The following is a 27,288-nucleotide window of genomic DNA, read 5'->3' on the forward strand; positions in this document are numbered from 1 at the left end:
GGAACCTCTCAGGCTTTCGATGGGAGAACTGGGGCTTTACCTTTTTTTTTTTTTTTTTTTCCTATTTAAGTGCATTCCAGAACAGAGTGTATAGACTGCAGGCACTTCAGAAAGAAGCTGAGATGGAAAAGCCTGTATTCACACCAAAGGAAGGTAAATCCCTACTCCCAGTGCCAGGCCTGCTCTGTCCTTCACCAGTTTGCATTTCAAACATGTACTTTGTGAGCAGTTAAACATGATGGATAATATAATTTTATCTTTACAATTGCATTTTCAAAAAATGTCACTTTTATCAATCACCATTCTCAAAATCTGTAAGGGGCTCCTCACTGCTCCTTAAAATAAAGCCCTCACCCTTTGAAAGTGGCTTTTCCTTTTTCTCGGTTAACACTCAAAGCTTTCCGTGGTCTGGCTCCAATGTGATCTTCTGGACTGCCCCCTCCCACCCCCCTTGAAACCTACTTCTATCTCCTCAAGCTGGCCCGTTGCCTCACTGTTTCATATTCTTCTTTAATGTTGTAATAACTGCATTACTAGGATTACAGATGCATCTTAACTATTCCTCAATTGTTGAATTTTTTTTCTGTTCCTCTTCTCTGAATTTTGCCAGGAAGGGTGCAAGGAATTTTCTAGTCCGGTGGTTCTTAATTTTGGCCAGTCAATGTAACATGGGATTAGGAGGAGTGGAAGGGTAGGGGGTAGGGCTTTTTTTTTTTTTTTTTTTTAAATCGAGGTATAACACGTGCACAAGAGAGGCCACAAATCACAAGTGTGCTGCCCGACGACGCTGGATGTACAAAACACCCTCATGTAACCAGCACCCAGATCAAGAAATGGAAGTTACCAGCATTCCAGAAAGGACAGGGTAAAGGAGGCTTTTAAAAAAATTCTCACTTTTGGACCCAATCCTTTGAGATTCTGATTCCTAAATGTGAGGTGAAGCCCAAGAATTTGCATGTTTGATTCTTCACAGGGGTTTCCCATGCACCCCCAGACTTGGAGACCACTTATGGCCCCTCAGGCGTCACCCTGGGGGTTGGGGGCAGAGACAGAGAGCTGTCAGACCTCCCTTCCCCTCTAATCAGAGCCGCGCGTACCTCTTTTCTTAAACAGAACTTCCCCCTGTATCAGTCAGCATCCAATCCAAGAAGCAGAGCTACACGGCTAGATCCAAACATATACGTTCATGTACCTGTCTATCTATGGATCTATTCCAGATATTTGACCTTTCACATAGCAATTGCTGGTTAAACGGTGTCTCTAAGGCTGTTATTTTTGTGTCTAAAGCGGAAGCGTGAAGTCCACGGGGGTAGGCAGTAGGAAGGAAAGGAGGACAGAAAGTGGCAGAGACCAAGAACAATCTGGAGCCCACAAGCCTTAACTGAAACAGACTGAAACTCCTGTCTATTCTTATTGCCTTTGACCTCAAAGCTATGTGCATCCCCCAGAAGCCAGGGCCCTTCATCAAGGAGCTAAACACACATACTTGGCCTAGGAGTCAGGGAAGCTGAAGGAGGATCCAGGGGAAGATGGAGAAATTGCAGATCTGGCTGCTGCCAGGGCCAGCGACGGGAGCAGCTGACAGGTAACAACGGACATTACAAAACAGCTGCTGCTGCCCCTCCATCCTCCAGCTCTCCCTGGATCTCTCTGCAGCTCATCCAATGAGCAACCCAGAGGACAGGGAATTCTGGGAAATGTAGTTCAGCCCAGCCAAGTGGACACCTGACAAGCCACCAACACCCTTGGTTCTCCAGCTTGGCTGTACACTGGAACCATGCACGGAGTTTTAAACAATGGATACCAGGCCTGCCATCAGGATACATGACACATATGCAAACTGTATATCCAGGTCAACCTAACATGCAATTGAGGCTGACAGATGAACATGAACCTCAGTGCTGTCCCCAGGCTGGGGTCCCAGATGAAAAGTTTTACTCTTTTTTGGCCCCAAGAGGAGCATAAAGAGATCTGGCTAAAATGGTGTTTTTCTCATATCCTGCCTTGCTGCCTCTGTCTGTCTTTCCTTCTCGAACCTAGCTGCAACCCTACTTGGCACACTGGCTGTGTCCTGGACAAAGCCCTCCCCGGCTAACCTCTCAGTTTCAGTGGATCAGGAGCACAGTGGGCAGATCCTGAGATCCTCCCAAAGCCAACAAACTCACAGTGAACCAGAGACTCAGAAGTTTTCACTATTAAGCTTCTAAATAAAGCATCTCTTCCTCCTAGGCATAGACTAATTAAATGATTATAACACAGCAAAGTGGTCAGTGAACACGTAACCACTATAATGCGAGGAAGTGTTGGTGACAGCCAGGGCTGTGGGCACACGGGTGGTGGAGCTGCCACTGCTGGGTCCTTCTTAAGGACGGCAGAAAGAGAAGCCCAAGAGAGGCCACTGAAGGAAAGGAAGTGGGAAAAGAGGTAGCGGCCAGGAACAGCCTGGGTTCAAGTTCCTGCAATGCCACTAACCGGCCGTGGGGCCTCGGCCAAGTCATGTAATGCCCCTAAGCCTCAGTGACAGCCCCATCTCCTGCGTGGGGCCATGGAGAGCATTATACGAGGCAAGAAATGTGAAAGGGACAGGGGGAGGCAAGTCCAAAAGCACGGACATCCGTGTGTGCAAGGCAGCAGTGTTAACTCTGTTCCAGACATGCCAGTGTCAGGAAACGGTTATCTAGATCATGGATTGTTTAGACCCCTTGGTTTCCTTTTTCTGTCCACAACATGGTTATTTCTAATGAGATCCGCTGCAGTGTGAGGCTGACACTGCTGGTAAAAATAAGGTCTCTGGGATTTCCTTGGGGTTTCTATTGTTTATTGCCTCCTCCCCTCCCAACGACTGCAGACAGCCGAAGGCTGCTGAGCCACCCCAGTCTATACCCTGTAAGTTTGCACAGAGAATCTTTCTAAGAAAAAACAACAGCCAAACAACCTTTCATGGCATCTCTGTGAAAGAAAACTAAGGAAGGATTGGACAGTAAGACAATATCTTTACTGACCTATGTTTGTAGTTCACGGTAGTAAACTGAATTAGATTTTAAGCTTCCTGAAGGCAAGGGCTGACCCTTGGTCCCCCTCTATTTGGCTCTCCAGGAGTGCCTAGGGCAGTGCAGCGGAAAGGATGCTGGACAGGGGGACCCAAAGCTCCAGGTTCTACATCTAGCTCTGCCCTTCAAAAGTCATTTTAATCCTTCTCTTGGCCTCAGTTTCCTCCTCTATAAAGTGGGAATTACCTACCTCATGGGACTGTTCAGTAGTGCAAATTTAGATGATGTGTGGGAGAATACTTCTACGGCCCCAAACTGCTAGACAAGTGGGAGAAATGTGATAAGAGCTGCCACTTCCCAAGAACAAGGTACTGGCCAATGTTCTAATTGAGGACAGAGGGGCACTGAGCAGAGGTGGTCAACCCTAGGCTGCAGATAAGGAGATGCTTGTGGGGAGGGGAAAGTGATGTCCCCAGGAGCCTGTAAAGTGACAGTGGTGGCTTTCTCACTGCCCGTCTGTGCTTCCTCTGCTGCTGTAAACTGTATGTCGGCCTGGTCCCTTGTTTATCCGTTCATTTGTTCACCAAGTGCTTAGTGAGCATCTACTAGGTGCCAAGCCCCATGCCAGGGGTTGAGAGTTGAATGGGGAGCAAAACCAGATAAGGTCCCCGCCCTCCCGGAGCTGACCTACACTGTTCAATCTCAAATAGGTTTGGGCGCAGGTTTGTGCACTGACAGAGTTGGACAATTAGCTTCATGGAGCCCCAGGGACAGACGGAAATGTTGTGTCTTGGTGAGATTCTAGATTGAAGCTGAAAAATATTAACACTTTGAGGCCAGGTCTGATCAGAAGAAGAATAAGAAGAAAAGGTAAACTCCTACCAACTCCCCTTTGGGTCTTCCCTTATGGGGCCCTCGCCCCAGGCTTCCAGAGTCCTGCTCCTCAGGAGTTCACCCTCTACTGAAACGAACTCTGATCTAACTTATGCATACTAAGGTGGTCAATGCCCCGATGAACGCCCTGCAGTAAAGGAGTGACGCCCCAGCTTGAGGGACAAGTCTGGCAGAGGTCACCTTAAAGTCACACCACTAAGGCGGCCACTTCACACTGGCATCTACAGGGACAACAGAGGTGGAGGAAGTAAGGTAAGCCCATCAAGCAAACCCCGTGGTCTTTAAAGATGACCCAAGATCAGGGAGGAACTGAGGGCAGGAGCAGTGTGGCTGTTGTCAGGGTTCCAGCTTTACTTCAGGCGAGGAGGGTTTGCAAGGGCTTAATCCATTATAAAAAGCAAGGAACTAGATAATTAACTATATAAATGAAATTCAGTAAGAAAGACCAGGGGAGTCTTCAGTAGCCAGAACCCCCCAAAATCTCCATCAATAGACCATCTTTTTCAGTGCTGACCAAGCCACCAGATAATCCCACTGGTGCATTTCCAGCGCTGAAATTACAGTATTCCTCTTAGTGAGAAAAGTAAGACATATTTTATTATAAGAACCACCCCCCAACCCCTAGCCCAAGCCACATTCCTGAAAAGACTGTAGGTGACGTGAATCCCAAGCGGGCTCATTAAAAGAAAACTTTGTATTGCAAAATAAAGCACAAGACACCCAAGCCCACACACACAAAATGCACTGCGTTGGGACTAAGAAGGCAAACACCCTTGTAGTAGATACCAGGTGGAGGAAGGGAACCCCGCCGGCCGCCAGGGCCCCTCCGTGCATCTGTCCCAGTCGCAGTCCCTCCCTCCTTCCAAAGCAACCACACTCCCCACTGCAGGTCTTTACTCCTTTTGTTCATTTACGGTTTTATCACCCAAGTGTGCATCCTTAGACACTGGAGTTTAGTTTTGCCCATTTTTTAGATGTCTTTTAAGCTCCTTTTAAGCAATCAGGTCCCCTTCATCTGTTTCCTTTTCTTACAATTTATCTGTTGAAGACTCAGGCCGTCTACCCTGCAGTTTTCTACTGTCTCGGTTTTGCCCCTGGTGCAGGCCAACACGTCCAGGAGTACTCATTCTTAATGCAAATAATCACGTGTTTAAAAAATCCTATATGCAAGCCATGCTCTTAAGGAGGGCCCAACCCACCAGAATCACTTTCTCAGGAGTGTGTGGGCAAAGGGAGCTCTCACAACAGAGGTAATGAGGCAGGGAGAAAAACGTGATCTGGGGGGAGCTCTCTGTGGAACTAGTGATTCATGAATTTTTTTTTTTCTTTTTGCAGTTGGAACTGGCCGGGGGAATGCTTCTCTTTAACATCTTCCACTGTAGTTTGCTTTAGTAGGAAACACATTCGGCATGGGGTTTGGTGTCATGTGATGCTCCAGGGTCCAGGGTTGTATATATACCATTAGGTTTTATCAGAGAGGATTGCATAATAGGAGGCTGGATGTAGTAAAAAACCTAAGGAATCTAAACCACTAACCAGACTCACCAAAAGAAATAAATATAAAGGAGAAATGAAAGGAAGATAGATCTGGCCATTTACTTATGGTTTGGAGCAATAAAAGTAAGCTTTAAATTTTTTTCTTTCCTCTAATCTTAGCAGGCAGTCCCACAAACATACTTATTAGCATTTTCAAAAGGCTCTATCAAATATTGACTTAATAAAGAAGTGCACATCCACTTAACAGTGACCTCCAGACACCCCCGGTAGGCCCAGGACCCTAAATGATATGCTGCCAGGCAGTGGCACCCACATAATGGACAAAAGAAATGAACAGTGTCGTACTCGGAGATGGAAGGTTTTTTTTTTTTAACGCTTAAAATTAAATATGTATGGAGTGTGCTTTGATTTGCACTAGAAAAAAAAAGGCTCCCAAATTGATGGATACAATAAAAAATTCAAAAGTCAAGGCACTCTTTAAACCCCACAGGCCACCGACAACACCTTCAAAACTTCACTACAGCATTGGTTGTACAGCCAAAAAAGGGGCCTAAAAGACATGGTGGAGGGGATAAAAGGAATTAGGCAGAGGCTGTATCTGATCACATTCTGGTTTTCTATTCTTATTTCTTTCCTTGGTCCTTTTAGGGATCGTATTTGAGAAAGAAATCAGGAGTGTGTGTCTTCCTCCCTGCTAACAGTGGAGACAACATCGAGGCAGGGAGTAGCAGGGCTTTGCTTTGATTTGACAGCCAGACTGAGTTCTTTCCTGGGCTCAGGAGTTTTCAAAATCTGCTTCCAATACTGGGTTCCTGCTCTTAGAGCTAGATGGTAAAGTGATTTCCAACCCCGCTTCTTACAATGCTCTAGGGTATTTCCAATGATTACGATGTGTGTGTTTAAAATTCTCAAAACTAAGTTAATTTGAATTCACTGAAAAGGCAAATATGATTCAGAAGCTTTTTTTCTGAGTTACTGTCTCGTCTACTTTTCTGAAATGTCTGATGCTCCTTCTTGGAGCTCCTTCCTGCTGGGCTTGGTGTCACCGTTACTCCGTTGTTTCAAGTCGAACCCTCGTCTCCCTGGCTGGCCCCGCTGCCCTTCCAGGCCCCACCTCTGGATCCCTGGGAATTCTGCAGAGTTCTTTCCTGAACACTTGCCTTGTCTCTGCCTCCACCACAACCCCCACCCCAAACCCCTTCATGGACTCGTCGTCTTAAGATATCTAACTCCAGCCTCTAAAAGCTACCCATTGAATGAAACACCCACCATGGGAAATTCTGAAAGGGCAGACTGGGCTGGTGGCCAGCAGTGATGCTCAAAGACAGAAGAGAACTTGGAAAGGGGGTTACATCCATCATGGCTTCCTGGCTTCTATGAAATCACTACTTAGGCTGGGTCAGGCTCGGTCTAAGCACGTGACAGGCATCATGGCATTTAATCTTCACAGTACCCCACTGAGGAAGCATGATTACACCCATTTTCTACACATGATACTGAAGCTAGGAGAAGGTGGACGCTCAACGAGGCAGAGCTGAGCTGTGAACCATTACACTATTCTGTCTGAAGCAGGAGGTTTTGTCCTTGTGTTTCTGGACAGACAGACTGGCTGGATCAGGGCCCAGCAGGAAGGTGAGCTCGGCCACCATGATGCAGGAGTAACCAATCAACAGGACTAGGAGCTCGGCTGGTGTGCATGTGTGCGCGCACACGTGTGTGTGAGAGACTTAGCCAGCGTGGATGGTTGTGGTTGGAAGTGGGGGGTGATCAAAGAGACAAAAATGAATGAGCAGTTGCTCTTAGATGGATCTCATCCCCCAGGTCCCTGACTACAGATACAGCCCTATTCTTACCGGAACGCAGAGAGTTAAACGTGAAACAACCCTTGAAAGCGAAACCTAATTATCCATGGCAAATATTAAATAACTCAGGTTTTCTAGGCCTTATTAAAATAAATGTTTAGTGTATTTTCTTATCCTCTGACGTTCACTTCTTCACTTGTCAGCACCTGCTGGCAGCAGCTGGAGTAATCTCGCCAATTCTGCTGTACGTGCAAATCAATTTGATTTCCACCCCCAAAAAGATAAAAATCAGTAAAGGGATTAAGTTACAATTAAGGCATGTCAGTGAAAGCACAGACAACAAGAAAAGGCTGAGGAGGACTTGCTCTGAGGTCACCAGTAACTTCCTTCGACTCGAATTAAATGACTTTTTCCCCTCCTCATTCTTCTCACCTGTCCTCTTCTTTGTGATATTCTGGGCGATCAGCAAGACTCCTCCTACTTCGTAAAATTCTAACCTCTTTTGGTTTCCATTGTGCTATCCTTATGCCAGGTTCCCCTCCTGGCTCTTGTACTGGTTCCATAACCGATAATCTGTTCATCCATCCATCCATCCATCCATCCATCCATCCATCCATCCATCCATCCATCCATCCATCCATCTTACAGATGTTTAATGACCCAATTGAGCCAGCCAGTAGGAAAAATGACAAGGTATATTTATGCCTGGTTTTACATTTGAAAATGCTTTTATATTATTTCATTAACTTCTTGCTACAACCATGTGAGGTGCCTATTGGTACCTCCATTTTACAGAGGAGGAAACAGGCTCTGAGAGGACATGGGATTTATTCATAACAGCATAGCCAGCAGGTGGCAGAGTCTGGACATGAATTCAGGGTTTTATGCCAGTACAAATTCACCGTGGCACACTCCTACATACTGGTCAAGTAGAATTTCTCAACTAGTCTGATTATTCCTAATGAAATGTCATGATGCAGCCAATACTTATTCATTTAAATTGTGCTAGGTTCTGGGGGATGCAAAGTCTGGGTCCCTGCCCTCATGGAGATTGTGGCCTAGTAGGGGAGACAGATATTAATTATATATCTACCCAACAAACATTTGTTTTTAAGGTATGAGGGAGGGCAAACCTAGTTATGAAAATCAGGAAGTCTTTCAAGAGAAAGTAGTCATTAAGATGCATTCTGAAGGATGAATCAGAGCTTCAGGAAGAGGAGATGAAAGAAAATCATATACAGAGCCAGAAAAGCATGTGCAAGGGCCCTGTGGCAGGAAGACCCAATGTGCTGAAATTTTAAAGGCCACTTTGACTGGCATATAGAGAAGGAAAGGGAGCCCAGCACAGGATGTGGTTGAGACCACGCAAGACTTTGTAGCCATGCTAATGATATTTACTTTTAGCTTAAGAGCAATGTGAAGCCACAAGTCAAGTGAATGATATGATTAACTCTGAGTCTAACTTCCATGTGCAGAATGAATTCTAGGGGAGCAAGAGTGGAAGCAGGTAAAACATCTGGAGGGCTTTTGTAGTTATCCAGGTGAGAGGTGATGATTGTCTGGATCAGGGTGGTGGTGGTGGTGGTGGAAATGGAGGGAAGAATCCCACAGGTGCCCCCTGTTCTGCTCCAGCCCATTTTCTCCCTAAACCCTGTCACCAGAGTGTGCTCACGAATTTGCGGTACATGGAAGCTTGTCCACACTTTGGGGCTCTGCGGGAGTCTCCTCTTTCAGGAAGCCTTCTCCAGACAATGTCAGTCCTCCGAGATCTTTCAGAAGTTGACTCTTATCTTCTGTATTGTCTGTGCTCACACCTGCTTCTGCTCTATGGCTTGGCTGTTCTCCGGTCCATTCCTGAAGATGCCTTCATTTCTCTTGTCTTGCTTTCTCCCTTTGGAAAGTAAATGCTTTGTTGGCATTTGCTGAATGGTATCAACAGGGCTCCTTTGGAAATTACATTTGTAAACGATTACTCATGCCAATTGCCTTTTTTTCCCCCTCTAAATTAAACACTGGTTGCTTAAATCTGTCTTCATGATCTTGTTCTACCAAAATGTATGTCCCAATTTTCCAATTATTTCCTCTAAACTCTTTTCTATATATCTCATAGTAGAAAGCAGTTTCAGGGGGCATGGAGTCGGGGTGTGGGTAGGGGCAGGAGTATAATTAAACAGAGGCTATCTGACCAGAATTCCTATACCTTTTAATAGGGTATTTGATTAATCCTTTCCACAGGCACCATTATTCATGCCTTGATGGAATCTCATTTTATAGCCCTTAATACATGGACCCAATTTATCCACATCACATTGTATTCTAATACTTGTCATCCAAGTTATTAGCTATCTCCTTCTCAGTGTAAAATCTATCAGCAAGTTTGATTAGCTTATTCCCTGGGGATGATGGGGGAGATAAGAACAGACAGTGCGATATGACCACCAATGGTCCTGCATCCTCCAGAGCAGACTGCTAAGCAGAATCCATTCATGGAGCAGGTGGGGTGGCAGGTGAACATCTCCCCTGTGGGAGGATGTCTGTGGGGGACCCAGGAGCCACAGGCACAGAGGGCTGACCGCAGTTGTGCCTGGCGGTGCTGAGCCATCATCCTGAGTGGGATCCCGTTACCAAAAAGGAGTGATGCTTCCCCCCAGCCCCTAACATTCCACCCCCCAGCCCCCAAATACCCTCCTGAGAGGCACAGCTCAGAAGCTCCTCTTTATTCCAGGACCACACTTCAGGTTTAAGTCCCTGTTCTCTCCCTACTGGGGACCTGGTGGGCCAGGTAACCTAGAAGATACATGGTGCTGTTTATTGCTTTCTCTCCAGTGCAGAACTGGCTCTAAGCAGCCAACCCCTTCTTTCTCTTCTCTGGGCCCAAAGCTGAGCCTTGGGACTCATAGGTAGCTTCAGTCCCTTTTAAGCAAGAGAGTAGGGGTCTGCATGACCCGTACAGGATGGTGGGCTCAAAGCCCACAGAGTTTCCAATGCCTCTCCTCTGCTCCACCACCTCTGCCCAATCAGGCAAAACCCCACTGCCCCCTCGGGGGTCTTTTCCAAAGTTCTCACTGTCTTTTCACCAAAGGCCCTGTATCAGTTATCCTTGTGCTTTTCTGAGCACAGCAAGAGGAGGGTGTGAGAGGCTCCCTCGGTGGTGGTGCTCCTTCAAGAGGTGGAGCCTCATCCCCTGCCCCTTGAGTGTGGGCCAGACTTGGTCATGCGTAACCAACAGATTTGAGCAGAAGTCATAGCCAGTGTGTCACTTCTGAGACTAGGTCATAAAAAGCATCTTGCTTCCCCCTCTCTTCCTCAGGTGGTTGGCTGTGAGGGAGGTGAACCGCTATGCTGTGAGTAGCGTTATGGAGAGAAAGTGAGGAACCGAGGCCGCCTGCCCACAGCCAGGTGACAGGCCATCTTGGAAGTGGGTCTCCAACACCAGCCGAGCCTTAAGGCAACAGCAATTCTGGGTGACAGTTTGACTGCCACATTGTGAAAGACCCTGAGCCACAACCACCCAGCTAAGCCACCCCCATGTCTTGACAATAAATATTTATAGTTTTAAGCTGCTAATTGTTGGGGTCATTTGTTATGGAGCAATAGGTTACTCATATACTGTCGCTACCTCAGAGGAAGGCTCTGGTCCCCTCCCTCCCTCCCTTCAATTCTCTTCTCAGGTTCCATTTTGATCTCTCTGTTCAGGGAGCCTGGGGTCCCTCTGGTATCCTCTACTGGTTCGTCCCTGGCGCCTGGTGTGTGTCCTCGCAGTCTCGAGGGCTCTTTGCTGACAAGCGGGTGGTGGAGGGGAGGAGTTTCCCGGGGCCTGGGTTTGGACTTCTAGCTCCCTGTCTGCCACCCAAAGTGACACCGGAATTAGGAGAACGACTTTTGGCAGAGAGCAGTCTTCCTCAGGCCACGAAACTCTCTTCTGTTTCTGAACCCGGTGGGGCTTAATGACTTCACTCAGGCCGACAGCCAGCAGGAAAAGACTCTGCAAAGTAACATGTTCCTTATGTATCATAGGCTCCTCTCCTGTACCCTTTTTGCTCATCTGCAGCTTCTGCAAAAGGTCACGGTCTCCTTTCAGCTTTGCAGTTAAGTGTATCTGACGCTAAATGTGGACTCCAGAACTGGACGGAGATGCAGTCTGGCTTAAACGTTGCAAGGTGTGCGCCGCTACTCCAGCCCTGCCACAGTCAAGAAGCAGGAGGGGATCTGATTCTCACTTCTCTCATAATCGCACGAGGGGCAATATGTAGTTTTTGATTAAAAAAAAAATCCAGGCAACTCTTCCATCTGATCAAATCCTAGTAAATTTTATAAAATCTCTCTCAGTTCTGTGGGCCAAGGTCAGACAGTTACAGGCGTCAATCTCTTGGAAGGCTTGGAAACGGTTAAAAAAAAAAAGGCAGGGGACCTAAGCAGTGGAGTGGCCCTCAAAGCAGTGGTTCTCAAAGTATAGCCCTGGGGCCAACTGCATCAGCAGCACCCGCAGGCTTGGTGGAAATGTAAATTCTGGGGCCCCACCCCAGACCCACTGAATCAGAAACTCTGGGGGTGAGGTCCAGCCTGTGTTTTAACAGCCCCCACCCCCACTTCCCACAATGAACAATTCTGATGGCATGGCTAAAGGCTGAATATCACTGACTTAAAGGATTAAACATCTAAAGCCTGCCTTGCCTGCCTGCCTGCCTACCTGCCTGCCTGCCTGCCTTCCTTCCTTCCTTCCTTCCTTCCTTCCTTCCTTCCTTCCTTCCTGCCTTCCTGCCTTCCTGCCTTCCTGCCTTCCTTCAACATTGACTGAGTGCCTACTAATTGCCAGACACTCGGGGGCAACCAAGAGGAATTAGAATGAACTGCTTCCTCAAGGATTTCACAGTCTTCCCGTCCCTTGCTTTATGACAAAGCTTGAGAAGAGAGCAGAATTCGAAGACACTGATCCAAGAAATGGAAACCACTCTTTACATGAATAGAGTCTTTTCAATGGGCAGGAGGCACACACACAAAAATTTTTTTCCCCCTCAGGATTGATCATACTCTCAAAATAGTAACTTTTCTAAAGTAAGTAAGTGTGTGGGTTTAATATATCGTGTACAGCTGGCTCAGCCTTTTTAGCTTAAAAAAAAAGATTATGTGATTTCACCATGAATGAAATGAAAAATCACCTTAAAGATGCACTGAGTTTTGTGCCAGTCCTTTAACGAACAAGCTATCCTGCTGTTTCATCATCTTCCATGAAGCCACACTTCCTCCCCTCTTTTTCTGTAAGTATAAGGAAGGCATAACAGCTAAGATGTACCATGTTCTTCCTATGGCTGGACTCGGAATAGCTCCACTCCTTAACGCACTTGATCCTCCCCAACCTTATAAAGCAGATGCAGCCAACACAGTCTGTAGATGAAGAACAGAAGCTGGAAGAGGCAGGAACAGGAACCCAGACCCATCTTTTAACACCATGCAAATTATCATGTGCTGTAGACTAAGCCCCACTGGGTCATTTTGCTGCTCATTAAAACTACTGATTAATTAGAGAAATACAAGAGGAAATAACACCTCCCCTAGAAGACGGCTAGTATGAACCACTGGTGAAAGCTCAACCAGGGGATTTATTTTTAAGTGTTCAAGTTCATGCTAGATTTCTCCTTCCATACCACAGAGAATCAGGAGCTGGCCCTAAACTCTTTCTGGTCCCCAGCATCGTGGCCTGTGTGAGAATCTGCTCCATGCTCAGCAGACTCAGCTTTGAGAAGATGCTCCACATCTTCTCCTTTCTCAGGCTGCCTCAGTGATGCTCAAGGACTTGCTGAAACACTCTATTGGGGCAGATGACTTTCCTGTGGTTGGGGATGAACTTGAGTTAAGTCAGCCAAGCCTGGGCCCTTGTGACCACAGATGCCCAGTTAATCCGGCAGCTGCGGGGATGAAGGGTGTGACCAGTGGCCACAGGAGAAATCACAGCTGTCTGGCCGGACCAGCAACATACTCAGCCCTTTGGCACAAGTACAAGGCCTGCCCTGGCCAGCCAAGTTCATGCATCACACAGGCCTAGCCTTCATTTACAAGGGCATCACGGCTCACCCATGAGGCAGCCAAGAGGCATCAGGAGACATCTTCTGCCTATTGTATGCTTGGGAATAACCTGGTGACTTCAGTTTTATGCAACAAAAAAAATCTAAAGTCCACGCAGGCTGTGTGGAAAATCAAGCCAGTATCTTTCAAGCCACATACAGAGCAGGCGACTCGAGATGGACTGAAACACATCCATGTTTCCCACTGGCTTTCTGTAGTCAAGGCTCTTAGGACATCAAATCCAACCCCTATCTATTTTCAATTCGGGGTACTTGTTGGCTTCTGCTGAGACACTGATTTGATGAGTGGCATTCTGTGGAACTACGGACATGAGATGTTGAGCTCACAAATGCATGATTTATTTCAGGATTCTGAAATGAGAAACGCACCTATCGATGGCACACTGGAGGCTGGGAGATTCTGAGAAAGCATTTCATGCATATAAATGGCACACACGAGGAAAAAATTTGCTTATGGTTACAATCCCGAAGTCAGGGACCGCCCCCCCGCCACTGTGCTCTCCATCCCTGCGGAGTGACGGCTCTCCGCGAGAAACCGCTGGGATTAGATGATCCTGCATTTGGACACCCATGTGCCGCCTCATTTATCTACCTGTGACAGGGACGGTGCTGGAAGAGAATCAAAAGATGACAAATTGCTTCTGGTTTTAAAGGAACTGTTCAGGCTGGGTGTACGCCCAGGGGGAAGCAGGTTTCATGCCAGCAGCCATCACTTCATCCCGTTATAAGGCCACCTTTTGGCAAACACCAACCGGCAGATGATTGCTGTCTCCTTTCACCAGTGGATTTAAAGACACTGGCTCTGCAAGCCTGAAATCCAGTCATTCCGCAGATGTGTGCAGCAGAGAGCAGACCTGCCCACACACTGCTGTGAGGCAGGATGGCAGGCACTGGAGAAGAGTTCCAGATGACAGGGATTTTTCCCATGTTGAGGCAGACAGATAACAGAGGAATGATTTTGCAGGATTCCAGAGCAGAGACAGTATCAGCAAATGACTCTGGGAAAGACTGACTTGTGTAAGACAAGAAGATAAAAATTCCTAGGATACTGGCCACTGGAATCTGCTTTTGCAGATACAGAAAGCCTCCCTACCCTCCCAACCCCCCCACCCCAAGCTTCCAACTTCCCTGGGAACAAGGAAGAGGCACACTGGAGTTTCAAGATGGTTTCAAGACCTGAGCAAAATGTGAGCCCTCCACAACCCCTCTGCTTACAGCCAGTGGTCCAGTCAAGGCCGGGCATCATTCTGGCTGTGACCCTTCTCCCTTCTTTCCAGCCGATGCTTCCTCTCTGGGAATGTCCATATAAGTCATGGTTGATACATTCAGTCCTCTGGTGGTGAACTTTCCTCAACCCCTCCAGTTTGTGTTTCCTCTCTGCCATGTGCTGGAATTCGCAAGGCTGGAGAGGCACCTCATTTTCTGCTTATGAACCCAGATGCCAGGTGCCTTTTCTAAGCATTGTACTTATATCTACTCATTTTACCCTCCTGACGATCTATGAAATAGGTACCACTATTTATTATCCTCCTTTTTTAGATGGGGAAACTGAGGCCCAGAGAGGTTGAGGAATTGGCTGAAGGTCACCTTGCTGGTCAGTAGCAGAGCCACAGTCACGCCCAGACAGCTTGGCTGCAGGATCTGGCTTGTTCTAACCTGGCTGCTGCCTCTCCACCACAACCCTCTTTCAAACACGGCAGCGGACCCCATGTGGGCACTGGTCAGGCCCGGCCTTTATCTGTCCCAGCCTTTCTCTGTCCCAGCCTCTGGAATTCAGTGGGTGCCAGAACTGGAGCACAAAGCCTGCAGTGTGAAAAGACAGAGGCTCATCTCCATTCCCCTGAATGGAATTCAGGCCAGACGTCCGAACGTCTGTCTTGTGTGTGTTTGTTTTGAACATTCCGCCATGCCGCCCCAGATGCTTCATAGGTAGTCTCTCTGTTCTCCTTCCTTAGACAAACACCTGGTCCCCTCGCCTCAGACCTCCCACCTCTGGCAACGCTCCTGCTGCTGGTGACTGATGTTCCCTGCTCACCTCATTATACATTTCAGCTAAAACCTCCTATTTTCCATGTGGCAGTGAGGCATATTTATAGGACAAGTCACATGCCCAGGCGTTCTCAAGTTCATCATTTTGAATAATAAACTGGAGCACAGCTGCCATGCCCATTCCACAGATGGGCAAGGAGAGGTGGGAGGTCACAGTGAGGTGGCCAAGGAGTCCTAAACTGCCAGGTCTCTTGAGCCACTTATACACAATTCTCTCTCCAGATTGCTTCCTCTCATCTTCCTGTTTAATAAACTTATCAAAGGCCTGGGAGTGAGAGATGTTATCAAGATCAAGTTGTATTGTATCTGTGTCTGCACACCAGCTCCCAGAACACTAACAAGCAACTCCAAGCTCACGTGGCAGGAACATCAATGCTTAGCTTTCTGCCAAAACCCATCCTCATTAGTAGGTTTACATGTATGAAACACATACGTGGAGGTTGTGGTCTGCACAATTCTCTTGTCACCCGTTATAACTAATCAGAATGCTGAGTGGATTTAGTCTCCCATGGAACACAACCAACTGCATTCTGCATCTGTTGAAGTGACCGTGACTTTTGTTCTGATGGAATCTTCTGGCCAAGAAATCAAAGGGTAGCTCATAACCTATAAGCAGACTGGATAATGTTCCTTCAGAGTCAAAACTGTAAGATTGTTTTTCAAGTAGTTATTAGAGAGAGCTCGGATCCCAGGTGAAAGAGATATGAGAGAGTAAAGGATGTATTTGTTTGTTGCAAGGAGTCTGGAATTCGAAACTACAAAGGTTGGGAATTTCATAAAGCAAAACTTGCCTCCAATAGTGGACACACTGCTTTTGTTGCTGCTGTGCATTTTTTCCCCCAATGGGGTCTCTGTTCATGGAAAATGCCTTGGGGTGAGAGTTGGGAGTCCTGAGTACTAGTCCCAACTCTGCCCCTATCAGGTGCATGACGTTAGGAAAGTTGCTGAACTTCTTTGAGCTTCCAAATTTGGGAAGCCAGCCCCCACCAGTCTACCTTACTGAGCTGTTACTGAAAATGAACACGCTACATGAGAGTGCTTCATAAGCGGCAAGATGCTGTAGATATTTCTAAAGATATATGATCACCCTCAAAAGGCGGTAGTGAGAACAGAAGCCTCTCATCTCTGTTTTCAAAGGAATCATCTTCTAGAGATACTGCTGAGAAGTGGCATTTAGGAGCGTGACAGCGGAAGGCAGTCGGCGTCACGGCAGTCAACGTCACCGCATCCCAAAGCAGGCAACAGTGCACTGTTTCACTCCTTTGCCATCTCTACTCGTGTTCGCCCTCAAGTCCTTCTCTCACCATCCAATGCAATACTTGGCACACAGTGGGCACTCATAAACGTGAGACCAACCAAAGAAGGCCAGTCTAAACTCTGAGTTTCTTGGGTGCAGAAAGCTCATCTGTGAGAAATAAACTGGGGGGACTTCCAGAAGCCTGAGTCTACGGTGACCAGTCGACTTGGACTTGGATTTCTGGGACCATCTGGTCACTTGACCTGAGCATCATATTTGAATATCCATTTTGCCTCCTTCCAGCTGGCAGGAAATAAAGTATCTGAACAAAGGGAAGTCTGGAGGAAGGCATGTGTGTCTCTGAGTTCCTAAAGAGGGGGTCCCTAAAGATTTATAGCTTGGGCATTTTTTTCCCCCTTTTGCCCTCACTGGTTTCAATTTCCCTAGCTGACACCATCTTCTCACCGTCAGGAATCTGACAGGATCACACCCCTTCTAATTTTCCTGCATCAGATTATCACCTCTAAGATATTTGCCTGATCCCTGTAGGTGGCTTCTTGCCACCAGCTAAATCTTCTCCCTAACAGCCCGAGGCACTGTGCGCAAAATGGCAGCCTTCAGCAGGACTAGGACCTGGAAGTTTCGGGAGTGGTCTGAGCAGTATTCACCGGGAACACACGTGTGCAGCAGATCTGACTGGTGCACGTAGCATGGAAATTACATTTTGGGCCACTGAGGAGGTGTGATCGGTGAGGATTTCCCCTTTAAAAACTTACAGCAAAAGCCTGCCTGAGACCATTCAATATTCATAAATGGAAAGCAGAGATGGCGTTTCTGTTCCGCCAAGAGCCACAGCTATTTATCACAGCAAATGACTGAAATAGTTGTACGTACAATGCTTTACTCAGTGCTGTAAATTACCGTATACAGGAGATTAAACTTAAGCCTAATGCTACCCTTGAGCTTCAACAGCTGAGTCCTCTAAATGGATACCCGTTAAGAGGACAGAATCTTTTTCTTGGTTACTATTTAAAAGTGTATCTCTATTAAAAGCTTGTCTTAAACATAAATTACCAAGAAGCCTGTCCCTGGCCCCAGGCAGGCTCTTCCTCAGGGCACTGACTCAGAGTCACATCCAAATGACACAGTGATGAGCCTGGGACTCTAAGCATGTGCTGTGCTGACCTCCAGAGGGAGGGAGGTGACGGGGACTTCACAGGGGGCTGAATGAGCACTTACTTCCGGCTCGGGGCCAGAAGACGGGTGGGGAGGGCTCTGCTGGGCCTTAAGGAGACCTTCATAATTAAAACGACCCTGAACTCCACCACGTCAAGGAAAATGCTTCTTCCAGGTTCTGCTGTTCTGTAAAGAATTAAGGAACCCTGACCTGGAGCTGCAGCTCCACTTTTCCTAGCTACATTTTATTCTCCAAGCACTTGCTCCTCAAAGTGTGGTCCACAGACCAAAAGCATCAGCTCACTCGGGAGCATGTTAGAAATATAGACCTGCTGAATCCGAATCTGCATTTTAGCAAGAAACCCCCTTGGGAATCCAGGGGTAAGTCAGCAGGTGTTAATAGGGAGGAGCCCCTGGATTGTCACACTGGGAATCTTTACATGTGACAAACAGGATTTATGGGAACAGGTCCTAACAGTGGACTGTAGAATTCTGGGCCCTCTTTTGTCCAATTATACTTCAGAACATTTCCAGGAACTTGTGAGAGAGCTTTTTATGAGCTGGGAATGAATGTATCACTCTCAACTAGAGAGATGGCCCAAAACATCCCAGGGTGTAAAACAGAGTGAATTAGCAAAAAGTTCATACTTTATAAATCGATCAGGATGCTTCTAATCTTCCTGTGAGTCGGGAGGCTGAAAATGCATGGCAGTGTTTTGAGCCAGGATTTCTATTTCTGTTGTAATTACCAGTTGACTTTAGGTGGAATAAGTACGTGAAAATGGAATAAATATGTGTTGTTTGAGAAGATAGAGACCCTGAACAACTATAGTCTTTATTAGAAAAAAATTATCATTCAATACGTATGTTATAAACTTAATGGTAATCACTAAATAAATAGATAAGTAAAATAAAATGTACTGTGACCAGACTAGCAGAGGAAAAAATGGGAGGAGGGTTAAGAAAACTTTGCTAATCTAATGGAAGGCAGGAAAGGAGAACAAAAGCAAACAAAACATGGTACACAGAAACACAAATTAAAAGACAGAGAGAAGTTCAAATAGAAAAGTAATCACAATAAATGTAAATGGATAAAACTTACCCTATTAAAAGATACTAACAGATTGGACTTTTTAAAAAGCCAGTTATATACCGCTTAAAAAAAATGACACAGGAAAGTAGAAAATAAAAGATTAGAAAGAGATAAGGCAAATACCTATCAGCCAAAAGAAAACTGGGCAACAGTGTTAATCAGGTCAAATAGGGTCTAAGGTAAAGCATTAAGAGCGATGAAGACTCCACCACTAAAATGACATGAGTCATAAGCTTATACGTATCCTTAGCACAGCCTCAAAATTGTAAAGTAAAAGGTGTGAGAATTCTAGGAGAGACTGACACACTTACAACCATCATAGGAAACCCCTTCTCAGAAATTAAAGTCCAAAGCAGACAAAAATGGTGAGGATATGCAAGATTTGAATAACAAAGTAAACAATTAATATATGGAACTCTGCACGTAAAAGGGAGATGATACAAATTTTCTAATCACACACAACACGTTAAAAAAGCACACTGGTCACGTGCTAGTGTGATCGCAGAGGAAGTAGCCTAAGTCATAACTTTCCCTGGCCATCACAAATTACACTGGAAATCAAAAATAAAACTATAGTAGGGCCTTCCTCAGCACCCTTTATGTTTGGAAACTAAAACCACACTCCTCAATAACCACTTGGCAACGCTGTGATTTTTTTTCTACGTGTGGCCTAGTTGCTATGGGACCAGGTTAATTTACATGACATTTGTCAGGGGTATCACCAGAAACAGGAAACTCCCCAAGCCATTATAGCTTCATTATTTTGTACTTTGAACTAAATTCTAAACCAAAGGGAAGGTGAAGTACCTGACTCCAGGAAGAAAAGAAGGGATGTACGTGGGTTAATTATGACCTAGTCACACAGCACCAGAAGCTGCAGTTGGCTCATTCCCCAGATCATGCCCGCTCTGCCACCCTGCACCTGTCTCTTGTTGCTAGTCACTACTGGCTGGATGCAGAGACTATCCTGGAAGTGCTCTCGGCACCTGGGAAAAGGGGCTAGTCAAGTGACGCGGCATCCTATGATTAACAGGGTCCTGGAATCGAGTAAGTCCTGTAATTGACACTTTGTATGGGACTTTCTGTCTGCTCTTTCACAGGGCCAAGCACTTCTAAAAAATGATCATGGAATTCTGCATAGGAGACACACAAGAAAAATATAGGTCCGTGTGTCCCAGGGGTAGAGAGTGCACCCCCAAGAAATCCCCTCAAACCAATTCAAAACCAACCAATGGTCCTTCCTCTGGATGGTGCTGCCAGTTCAACACAACTCCAGTGGCTGGCGGAATAATGAAAGAAATACTATAAAGAAAAACATCAAACAACCTAAAAAGGATAGAATGCAGGATGGGGGCGACATTGATCAAATCACACTGATGACAGGCCTGCAAGCTGTGTGGGTCAGTGGGGGCTGGGGGAATGGAACAGTAAGAAAATAAAAGAGAAGACCATAGTTCTTTTGCTTGTGCCATGGGCACCTAGGGTGGGCAAAACAGCCCAGTGGGTTCCTGGCTCACAAACAGAAGCCACAGAGTGGGGCAGCTCTCAGGGCACCCCTGCCTCCCCGGGCCTCCTCACTGTCTCCCAGCCCCTCCCAAACATCACCAACACCGCCTCCCTTCAAAGAGTAGTTGAGGCAAAGGTCTGTTGTCAGGGCAGAGGCTCCCCAGCCCCAGGGTGAGTGTCACAGTGGTAAGAGTATGACAGGGGCAGCTGAGAAAATGGCACAGGACTTTTCAGAGCTGCTGCCCTCCTTGAACGCACCAGTAACTTGACTCTTAGGTGCCTGGAGAGAGGGCCACCAGCAGGATGGTGCCCCAGAGCTGACAGTATCTCAGGTCACTGGGCTAGGAGGTCAGCCTGGGCTGGAGTCAATGAGACCTGACTACTGGGGCGGGACGCAGCGGGGCTCCTGGTGGAGGCAGGCAAGTCTGAGAGGCAGAGTATGTATGGGGTGGGGGCAGCCACTTAGAGAGATGAGCAGAAAACCACAGCCACGCATAGCACGAGGGAAGCCAAGCTCATCTCAGAAAAATATACCTCTGGAGAAGCCTCAGGAATTTGAAGAAATAATTCCTGGGAGAGAAAAGCAAAGCATCTATGATGCTAATAAACAAACAAAGAACAGGGTTAGTCAGAAACCAAACCTGACACAGAAATCTGTAGTTCCAGTTTTGTAAAACAAAGACTACACTTGCAGTCTCTGGAAAAACATAAGTATTCATTCTATAGGAAGTAGGATTCATCACAGTGAAATGGTTTACTTACTCTTTCATCATTTATTCCCCTCAATTTACATTTTCCCCCAGATTTATTTATTTCCCATGTGCCTCCTACACAGCGTTCCCCAATCCGCACTCATTTTCCAGAAGTGCTCGGCCTTATAAAAGAACAGAGGAAGGGTCCCCGGCAAACTCTTTACTACGTTATGTCCTCAATTCCAGGATGTCATCAATTGTAAGATGCCACACCAACTTAATAGCACCTTTTCCAGGAAAAAAGAAAATCTGCCATAGTAATTAAACATATGATATGGGAAGAAGTACTTTGACTTTAGAAACAATAGGGCTTGGAAGCTTCTTTAGAGACCCCCAGCATCCGTGAGGGGAGCCTACACATGGTTCCTTGTATGTGACACCTTGGGAAGGAATTCTCAGCGAACCCAGCTAAGCACTCAGAACCAGCTCCCCAAGCAAATATCCCAGAATACCTCTTCCTAAAAGAGAACTGTGATGGTGGAGTTGCAGGTTGAATGGAACGGTTGGTACCATCAGGGAGAGAGGTGAAGATGATGGATAATCAAAACCACCCTTGAAAACCCTTCTCATAATGTACAGTAGACACACTTTGGGGAGAGTGGGCTCTCTCCAAGACCAGTTTTTCCTCCAGGATAGGAACAGACCTTTGTTTCTCTGCTCGGTGCCAGATGAAGGGGTTGGCTTGCATCTGGGACCACACTATTAACGAAAAAAAAGTGCATTATTATTATTATCTTCATCACCCAGTGCATGTGGTTAAATTCAGATAAATGAAGAGCGATGGGACTTGAAAGCAAAAGAGATGCATTTTTGTTTTTGACTCCGAGACTTGTGAGTGCTTTGATAGGCTGACGGCTGCTGAGAACCTCTGGGGGTGCATCTGGCTCAAAGCCTTTCCCAGGCATGTGTGTTCACCCGAACTCCAGCCCTCGAGTACTCTGATTCACTGCTCCGGGGAAGGACTGCTGCTTGGGAAATGCTGTTCGGGAAATGCTGCTCGCCTTGCGGCTCAGGATGGGGAGAATTCCAAAATGACCTTTTGCATCAGTGCTGGCAACATTCTTTGCTCAGATTTAAATAAAGCATTGACTGTTCCCCTCATTTTCCTTGGTGATACAGCTCCAAGGAATGCAATGGAGCAGCCCGGATAGCGAGGACGAGCCAGTGATGAGTCAGAAGCCAGGGGTCATGGAACAGTGACAGGCTTCCAGAGCTCAGCTGTGGTCAGGGATCAAAGCAGCAGCCTGCCCCGTGCTCAGAGAGGAAGGACAGTCCCCCACATCAGCCTCTCCAGCTGCATCTGAACAGAGACAGTCATTCTCTTTCAAGGAGCGACATCCTTTACACGAGCCTCCTCGCTTACGTGGGGATTTGGCTTATTCACAATTGGCAAGCCAATTTCCCTTCCATGCTTGCTTCCTCCCTCCTTTCTTCCAAGATTCATTTTTTAAAACATGTACTGAGCACCTACTGTAGATCCAGCACTCACTGTGTCTTGATGCAGGGAACACAATGGTGAGCACAATGGCAGGGCTCCTTGAAACTCCGAGCCTGTGGGGTGTGTGTGTGCGTGCGCACACGTGTGCACAACAGGAATAGAGAAGTAAACAAGCATTTGCAACGGCTGTCATATACGCTAATGCTGGTGAAGAGGCGGGTGCCAAGAGCACTTAAATTGGGATTGGAGAGTCCTTCCCTCTACCTGTCTGTGCACCAAGTCAGGAAATGTGCTCCATGCTGAGACTCAGGGATGCCTAAGACACAGTATCAGCCCTTGGGAGCTCAGTGCCCAGTGCTCACAGGTGACTCTGCTACACAGTGATCGGTGCCATAGGATCTGGGGAGGATGTGGGGATACAAGGGGTACAGGGACCAGCTGCCAATTTAGTTGGGTGGTAGCTGAGCTCAGCAGAAATGTGGACACTTAGGGTGTTGCTAGCCTAAAAAGAGGTCTATCCATGATGTAAAAATGAAGTCAACGGCACTTGGTTAAAAATCCCAGGACATTAAAAATGGCTATTGTCAAGGTCAACAACAGCCTTCGGTGGCAAATCTAGTAACCTCTGCTCTTTTCTCCTCTCATTCAACCACTTGGCATCTGACTGGCTTCTACAAAACACTTTGTTCTCTTGGCTTCCATGTCATCATCCTCTGTTGCTCTTCCTACCACGTCACTGGCCGTTCCCCGTTTAACGAACCCTAAAGGTTGACCTCTCTCTTTTCTAATTCAATCCATCTGTAAATTCTGTTAGCTACGTTTCCAAAATCGATCTCAAATTTATCCTCTACTGTCCATCTACACAGCGATGCATCAGTCCCTTCGAGGTCTCCTGGGCTCCAAGACACAAGAGTGATCTTCTAAAAACACAAACCAGACCATGTCTTTCCCTCATGCAGGGCCCTCCACACCGACAATGAAATCTAAACTCTGGACTCTGCCCTTACAGGACTCTTAGTTCTGGCCCCACTCGTCTCTCTGCAGCCCTCACACACACCTTTGCCTGTGTGCTCTTCATAAAGCTCAATTGAATTTTTGTTTACGTTATTTAACCTACCAGCACACGGGCTTCAGGAAAGCCACACTCTTACCTGTCTTTTTCACCACTGTATCTGCAGCACTAGAACAACGCCTGGCATATAGTAGGTGCTCAACAAATACTTCTCAAATAAGCAATTGAATCAAAGCCATGTGACCCTGAAGAAGGTACTCCAAGAGATTCAGCCTTCAACAAACAGGTTTGGATGGGAGTATAAGTAGGTGTTTTTTTTTTCCCCAATAAAAGATGAATTCAATTATCCTAAAGCTACGAAGACCCTATTAATCTATCTCTAAATTTGAGCTGAACCATTACATTTGCTGTTTATTTGCAACATTTCCACCTGATTTACAGAAACATGCAAAAAAAAAAAAATAGGGAACTTCATTGAATTTAGAGGAAATTACCTGCTGTTTGTCGGAGGTCTCTTGGATCTGCTCATTTGTTGGAGATAAATAAAAAACTGTAGCAGAACTGATGATGGTACCCACTTCACCTCTTCTACAAGCTTGCTTCTTTTTACTTTTTGATACTTAAAGGGCTATCCAAGTGCTGTGGCCAAGGCTCTCAACACATTCCTCCCTGCTGACTTCCCTCAAAATTGTGCCCAAGTTCTTCAGCTGTGCCACCAAGCAGATAACATCAGTGGAGTAGGTCAGAAAGGTGAGAAAGAGACAGGGGGCTCAGCTGCCCCGAAGCACCCGTCATTCAGTCTCCAGCATCCCACAGGGGACAAAAACAGCCTTTCTGTATCGAGGTTTAGTTATGGTGTTGCAGAGAGTTTGCAATCCAACACATTTAACCAGTACAGCAATTAAAATGATCTAGACTCAGACATAGGTTGGAATGCTGGTTCTTCCACTTATGAAAGCCTGACCTTGAGGAAATTTCTTAAATTCTCTGAGTCTCCCATTCTTGGGTGTGAGATGGGGATAATATGACCATAGCACCTTAGGGTGGCCATAGGATTACATAACGAAAAGCTTAGCATATGAAAGTGTAGTAAGTACATTCCCGTTATTGTTCTTGTTGTTCTTAGTATTTTTGTCTTCCATTATTAGCAGAGTAAAAAGAAAAGGCAGGAAAAAAAACAACAACCAGGGTTTGGGGCCAAGTCAACTGGCTATGTTTGAGACACAGCTTTAATTCTAATTTGAGCAGCAGCAATTTCAAAATATAAAATTTGAAGTGGAGCAAAAGGTAGTCCTACTTCATTGTAGATTCTGTCAGTTGTAATGCTTGATTTAAGACACCCATCTGTTAGTCAGTCCATCATTATTTTCCTTAGGGATCTTAGGATCAATTATAGGGATTTCCTTAGGACCTATCATATGGCTGCACTTCACAGGGGTGGTGGAAAGATGAAGTAAGAAGAAACAATAACAGACATTATTTCTGAGGCTGAAAGATATATCAAGCCAGGAGTTCACTCTGGATCGGGGATACAGTCATCAAATTAAGGTTAAAAAAGAATCCCACTAACAAAATCAAGTTTGCACAGATTCACATGCTCTTGCCAACCCTGATTAGTTAATACTGTCAGACTCGACAAAGAATATGTTTGATGAGCCCAATTTCCTTTAATTATTTTATACTCCTCTGGTATAAATAATCTAGTCTCATAAAAGACAATTCACAATAACAACAGAAATTTAATCTCAACACACAAATCCAACTTAATTGACCCAAAACTCTAGCCCTGCTCTGTGACAATCTACACCATCAGAAACGAAGTCCTGGCAGGATAATTAGCTGGTGATGATCCCAGGGAAGCCCAGGGGCACTGATGTTGGGAGGGACTGACTTTCTCTAGGGCTCAGCAGCACAAATGGTTTGTTTCCTCCTCAACTACAGGTCACCCGGAGATAGACAAAATAAAAAGTACAATTGCAGGAAACCCTGGAATGTCATTAACGAGGCTTCCATGTGCGGCCCTGCTGGGCGACGCTGCTCTTGGTACCCACCCAGCATCGGCATCTGGATGTGCACGGGAGGGATGGAGGCGCCAGCTTCCAGGAGCCAGTGACTGTCACTCATTTATTTTGCAGCTCAGCCCCTCTGCTTCAGCTCACAGTTCATTAAACTCTACTGCATCACCATCAACATGCAAAACAGCTACTTGAAGGGCACTCAAAAATATAATCAGAAGAGGGAATAAAGTGTCCTCTCTGAGAAACAGGGAAAAAAGACAAATCCTCTCGTCTGCTGAATGACATCTAGGTTCTTTGGTTCTAACATATATATTTTTTAAGTAGCAGTGACATCCAAGAATTGTCTCTGTTTGATGGATGGGGTGTGGAGCCGTATAGGTCTCTGCTTTTCAGCACCAAATGTGGCTGAAAAATTCTGAAGGATCTATGTATAGCGATGCGTTATTTCTTTTGCCATTTTCCCCCTTTTTTGATTTTGAGGTAGGAAGGACTGCAACTTTATGGACTTCTGAAACACATCTTGTTTTACGCTTTGAGCATGACTGTGATGGGAAAATTCTCCTGACCACCAGCTCTGTGGAAGCTGAGATAGTAAACTTTCTACATGCTGCCATGTGATTCCTTTACAGAAGTTACCTCTCGGCTTAATGTGCCCGTGCAAACACGCTCATTTTAACGTGGAGAAAAACTTAAATATGGAAAAGCGCAGAATATGATGTGACAAACGGGGATGTCACATTTTATGTCAGTGGTTTTCAACTGGGGGCGATTCTGTCTCCTAGGGGACACTGGCAATTCCTGGAGACAGTTTTCACTGGCATGACTGGGGGCAGGGGCTGCTACTGGCATCTAGGGGGTAAAAGCCAGGGAAGACGTTCAACGTCTTACAGTGCACAGGATGCCCCCAGCACAGAATCATCCAGCCCCCCCCCCATGTGAATAGCACTGCCGTTGAGAAACCGTTCTTTACGGTAGTTCATTATGTAAATATATTAGGAGATGAGGCCAGAAAAAAATCATCTCCTTTCATTTAGGCAGATCACACAACTTCATCAATGTTCAACTCAATTACAAAACCATGGCTTGGACCTACCTATTATTTTTCCCTTTGGTTACAATATTTCAAATTGATTAAAAATATGCAACTACTAAAAGCGATAAAAATATTTTTCCCTTGCAGGTACCTTGCACCTCCCAGTTTGGGGATTATATGTAGGCTCATGCACACAGATGAGACCCGCCACATACACACATGCACGCACCACACACAGAGGATTCTTCTGGGAAGAAATGGCAGTAACACTCTCTCTGGGCTGAGGCTGGGACCTATCACAGCAGACACAAGAGAACGAGTCACAAATGTCACCCTCACACTCCACGGTAATCACAAGTGAAAATCCTTTGGACAAGATTTCATTATAAATCTCTGTAGCTTATCACTTACTTAATGATGGCTTAACTTTTTTTTTTTAACCAAGATTTGTTCCACCACTGTGCTAAATACTTTTTTCCAAGAGAGAGTTCTTTTAATCATCACAACAATCTTAGGAGATAAACTACTATCCTATTTTAAGAATGAGATTGAAGCACAGAGAGGCAAAGTAACCTGCCCAAGGTCACACAGATAATAAACAGTAGAGCTTGAATTGATTCTAAGCAAACTGACCCCAGAGAGGCTAGTCTCAACCACAAGGCTCTTACATCTGATCAGTGCATCAAGCCACAACTCAGGCTGGACAGC

General features: G+C 46.1%; 1 protein-coding gene across 12 annotated transcripts in view; it reads right to left on the minus strand.

The window, feature by feature from the left end:
* ATXN7L1 (ataxin 7 like 1) overlaps window positions 1-27,288 on the minus strand; it is a 218,557-nt gene that overhangs the window by 107,431 nt on the left and 83,838 nt on the right. Inside the window, exon 4 of one of the 12 annotated variants that reach the window (XM_010946701.3) lies at window positions 7,995-9,074. The exons of the other annotated variants lie outside the window; for them this stretch is intronic. Within the exon in view, the coding sequence (XP_010945003.1) occupies window positions 8,992-9,074 (83 nt within the window). The 3' untranslated portion in view covers window positions 7,995-8,991. Of the gene's footprint in view, window positions 1-7,994; window positions 9,075-27,288 lie in introns of those variants that run through there. 12 annotated transcript variants of the gene reach the window in all.

The sequence above is a fragment of the Camelus bactrianus genome, chromosome 7 (assembly GCF_048773025.1).
Source record: "Camelus bactrianus isolate YW-2024 breed Bactrian camel chromosome 7, ASM4877302v1, whole genome shotgun sequence".
Classification (NCBI taxonomy): domain Eukaryota; kingdom Metazoa; phylum Chordata; class Mammalia; order Artiodactyla; family Camelidae; genus Camelus; species Camelus bactrianus.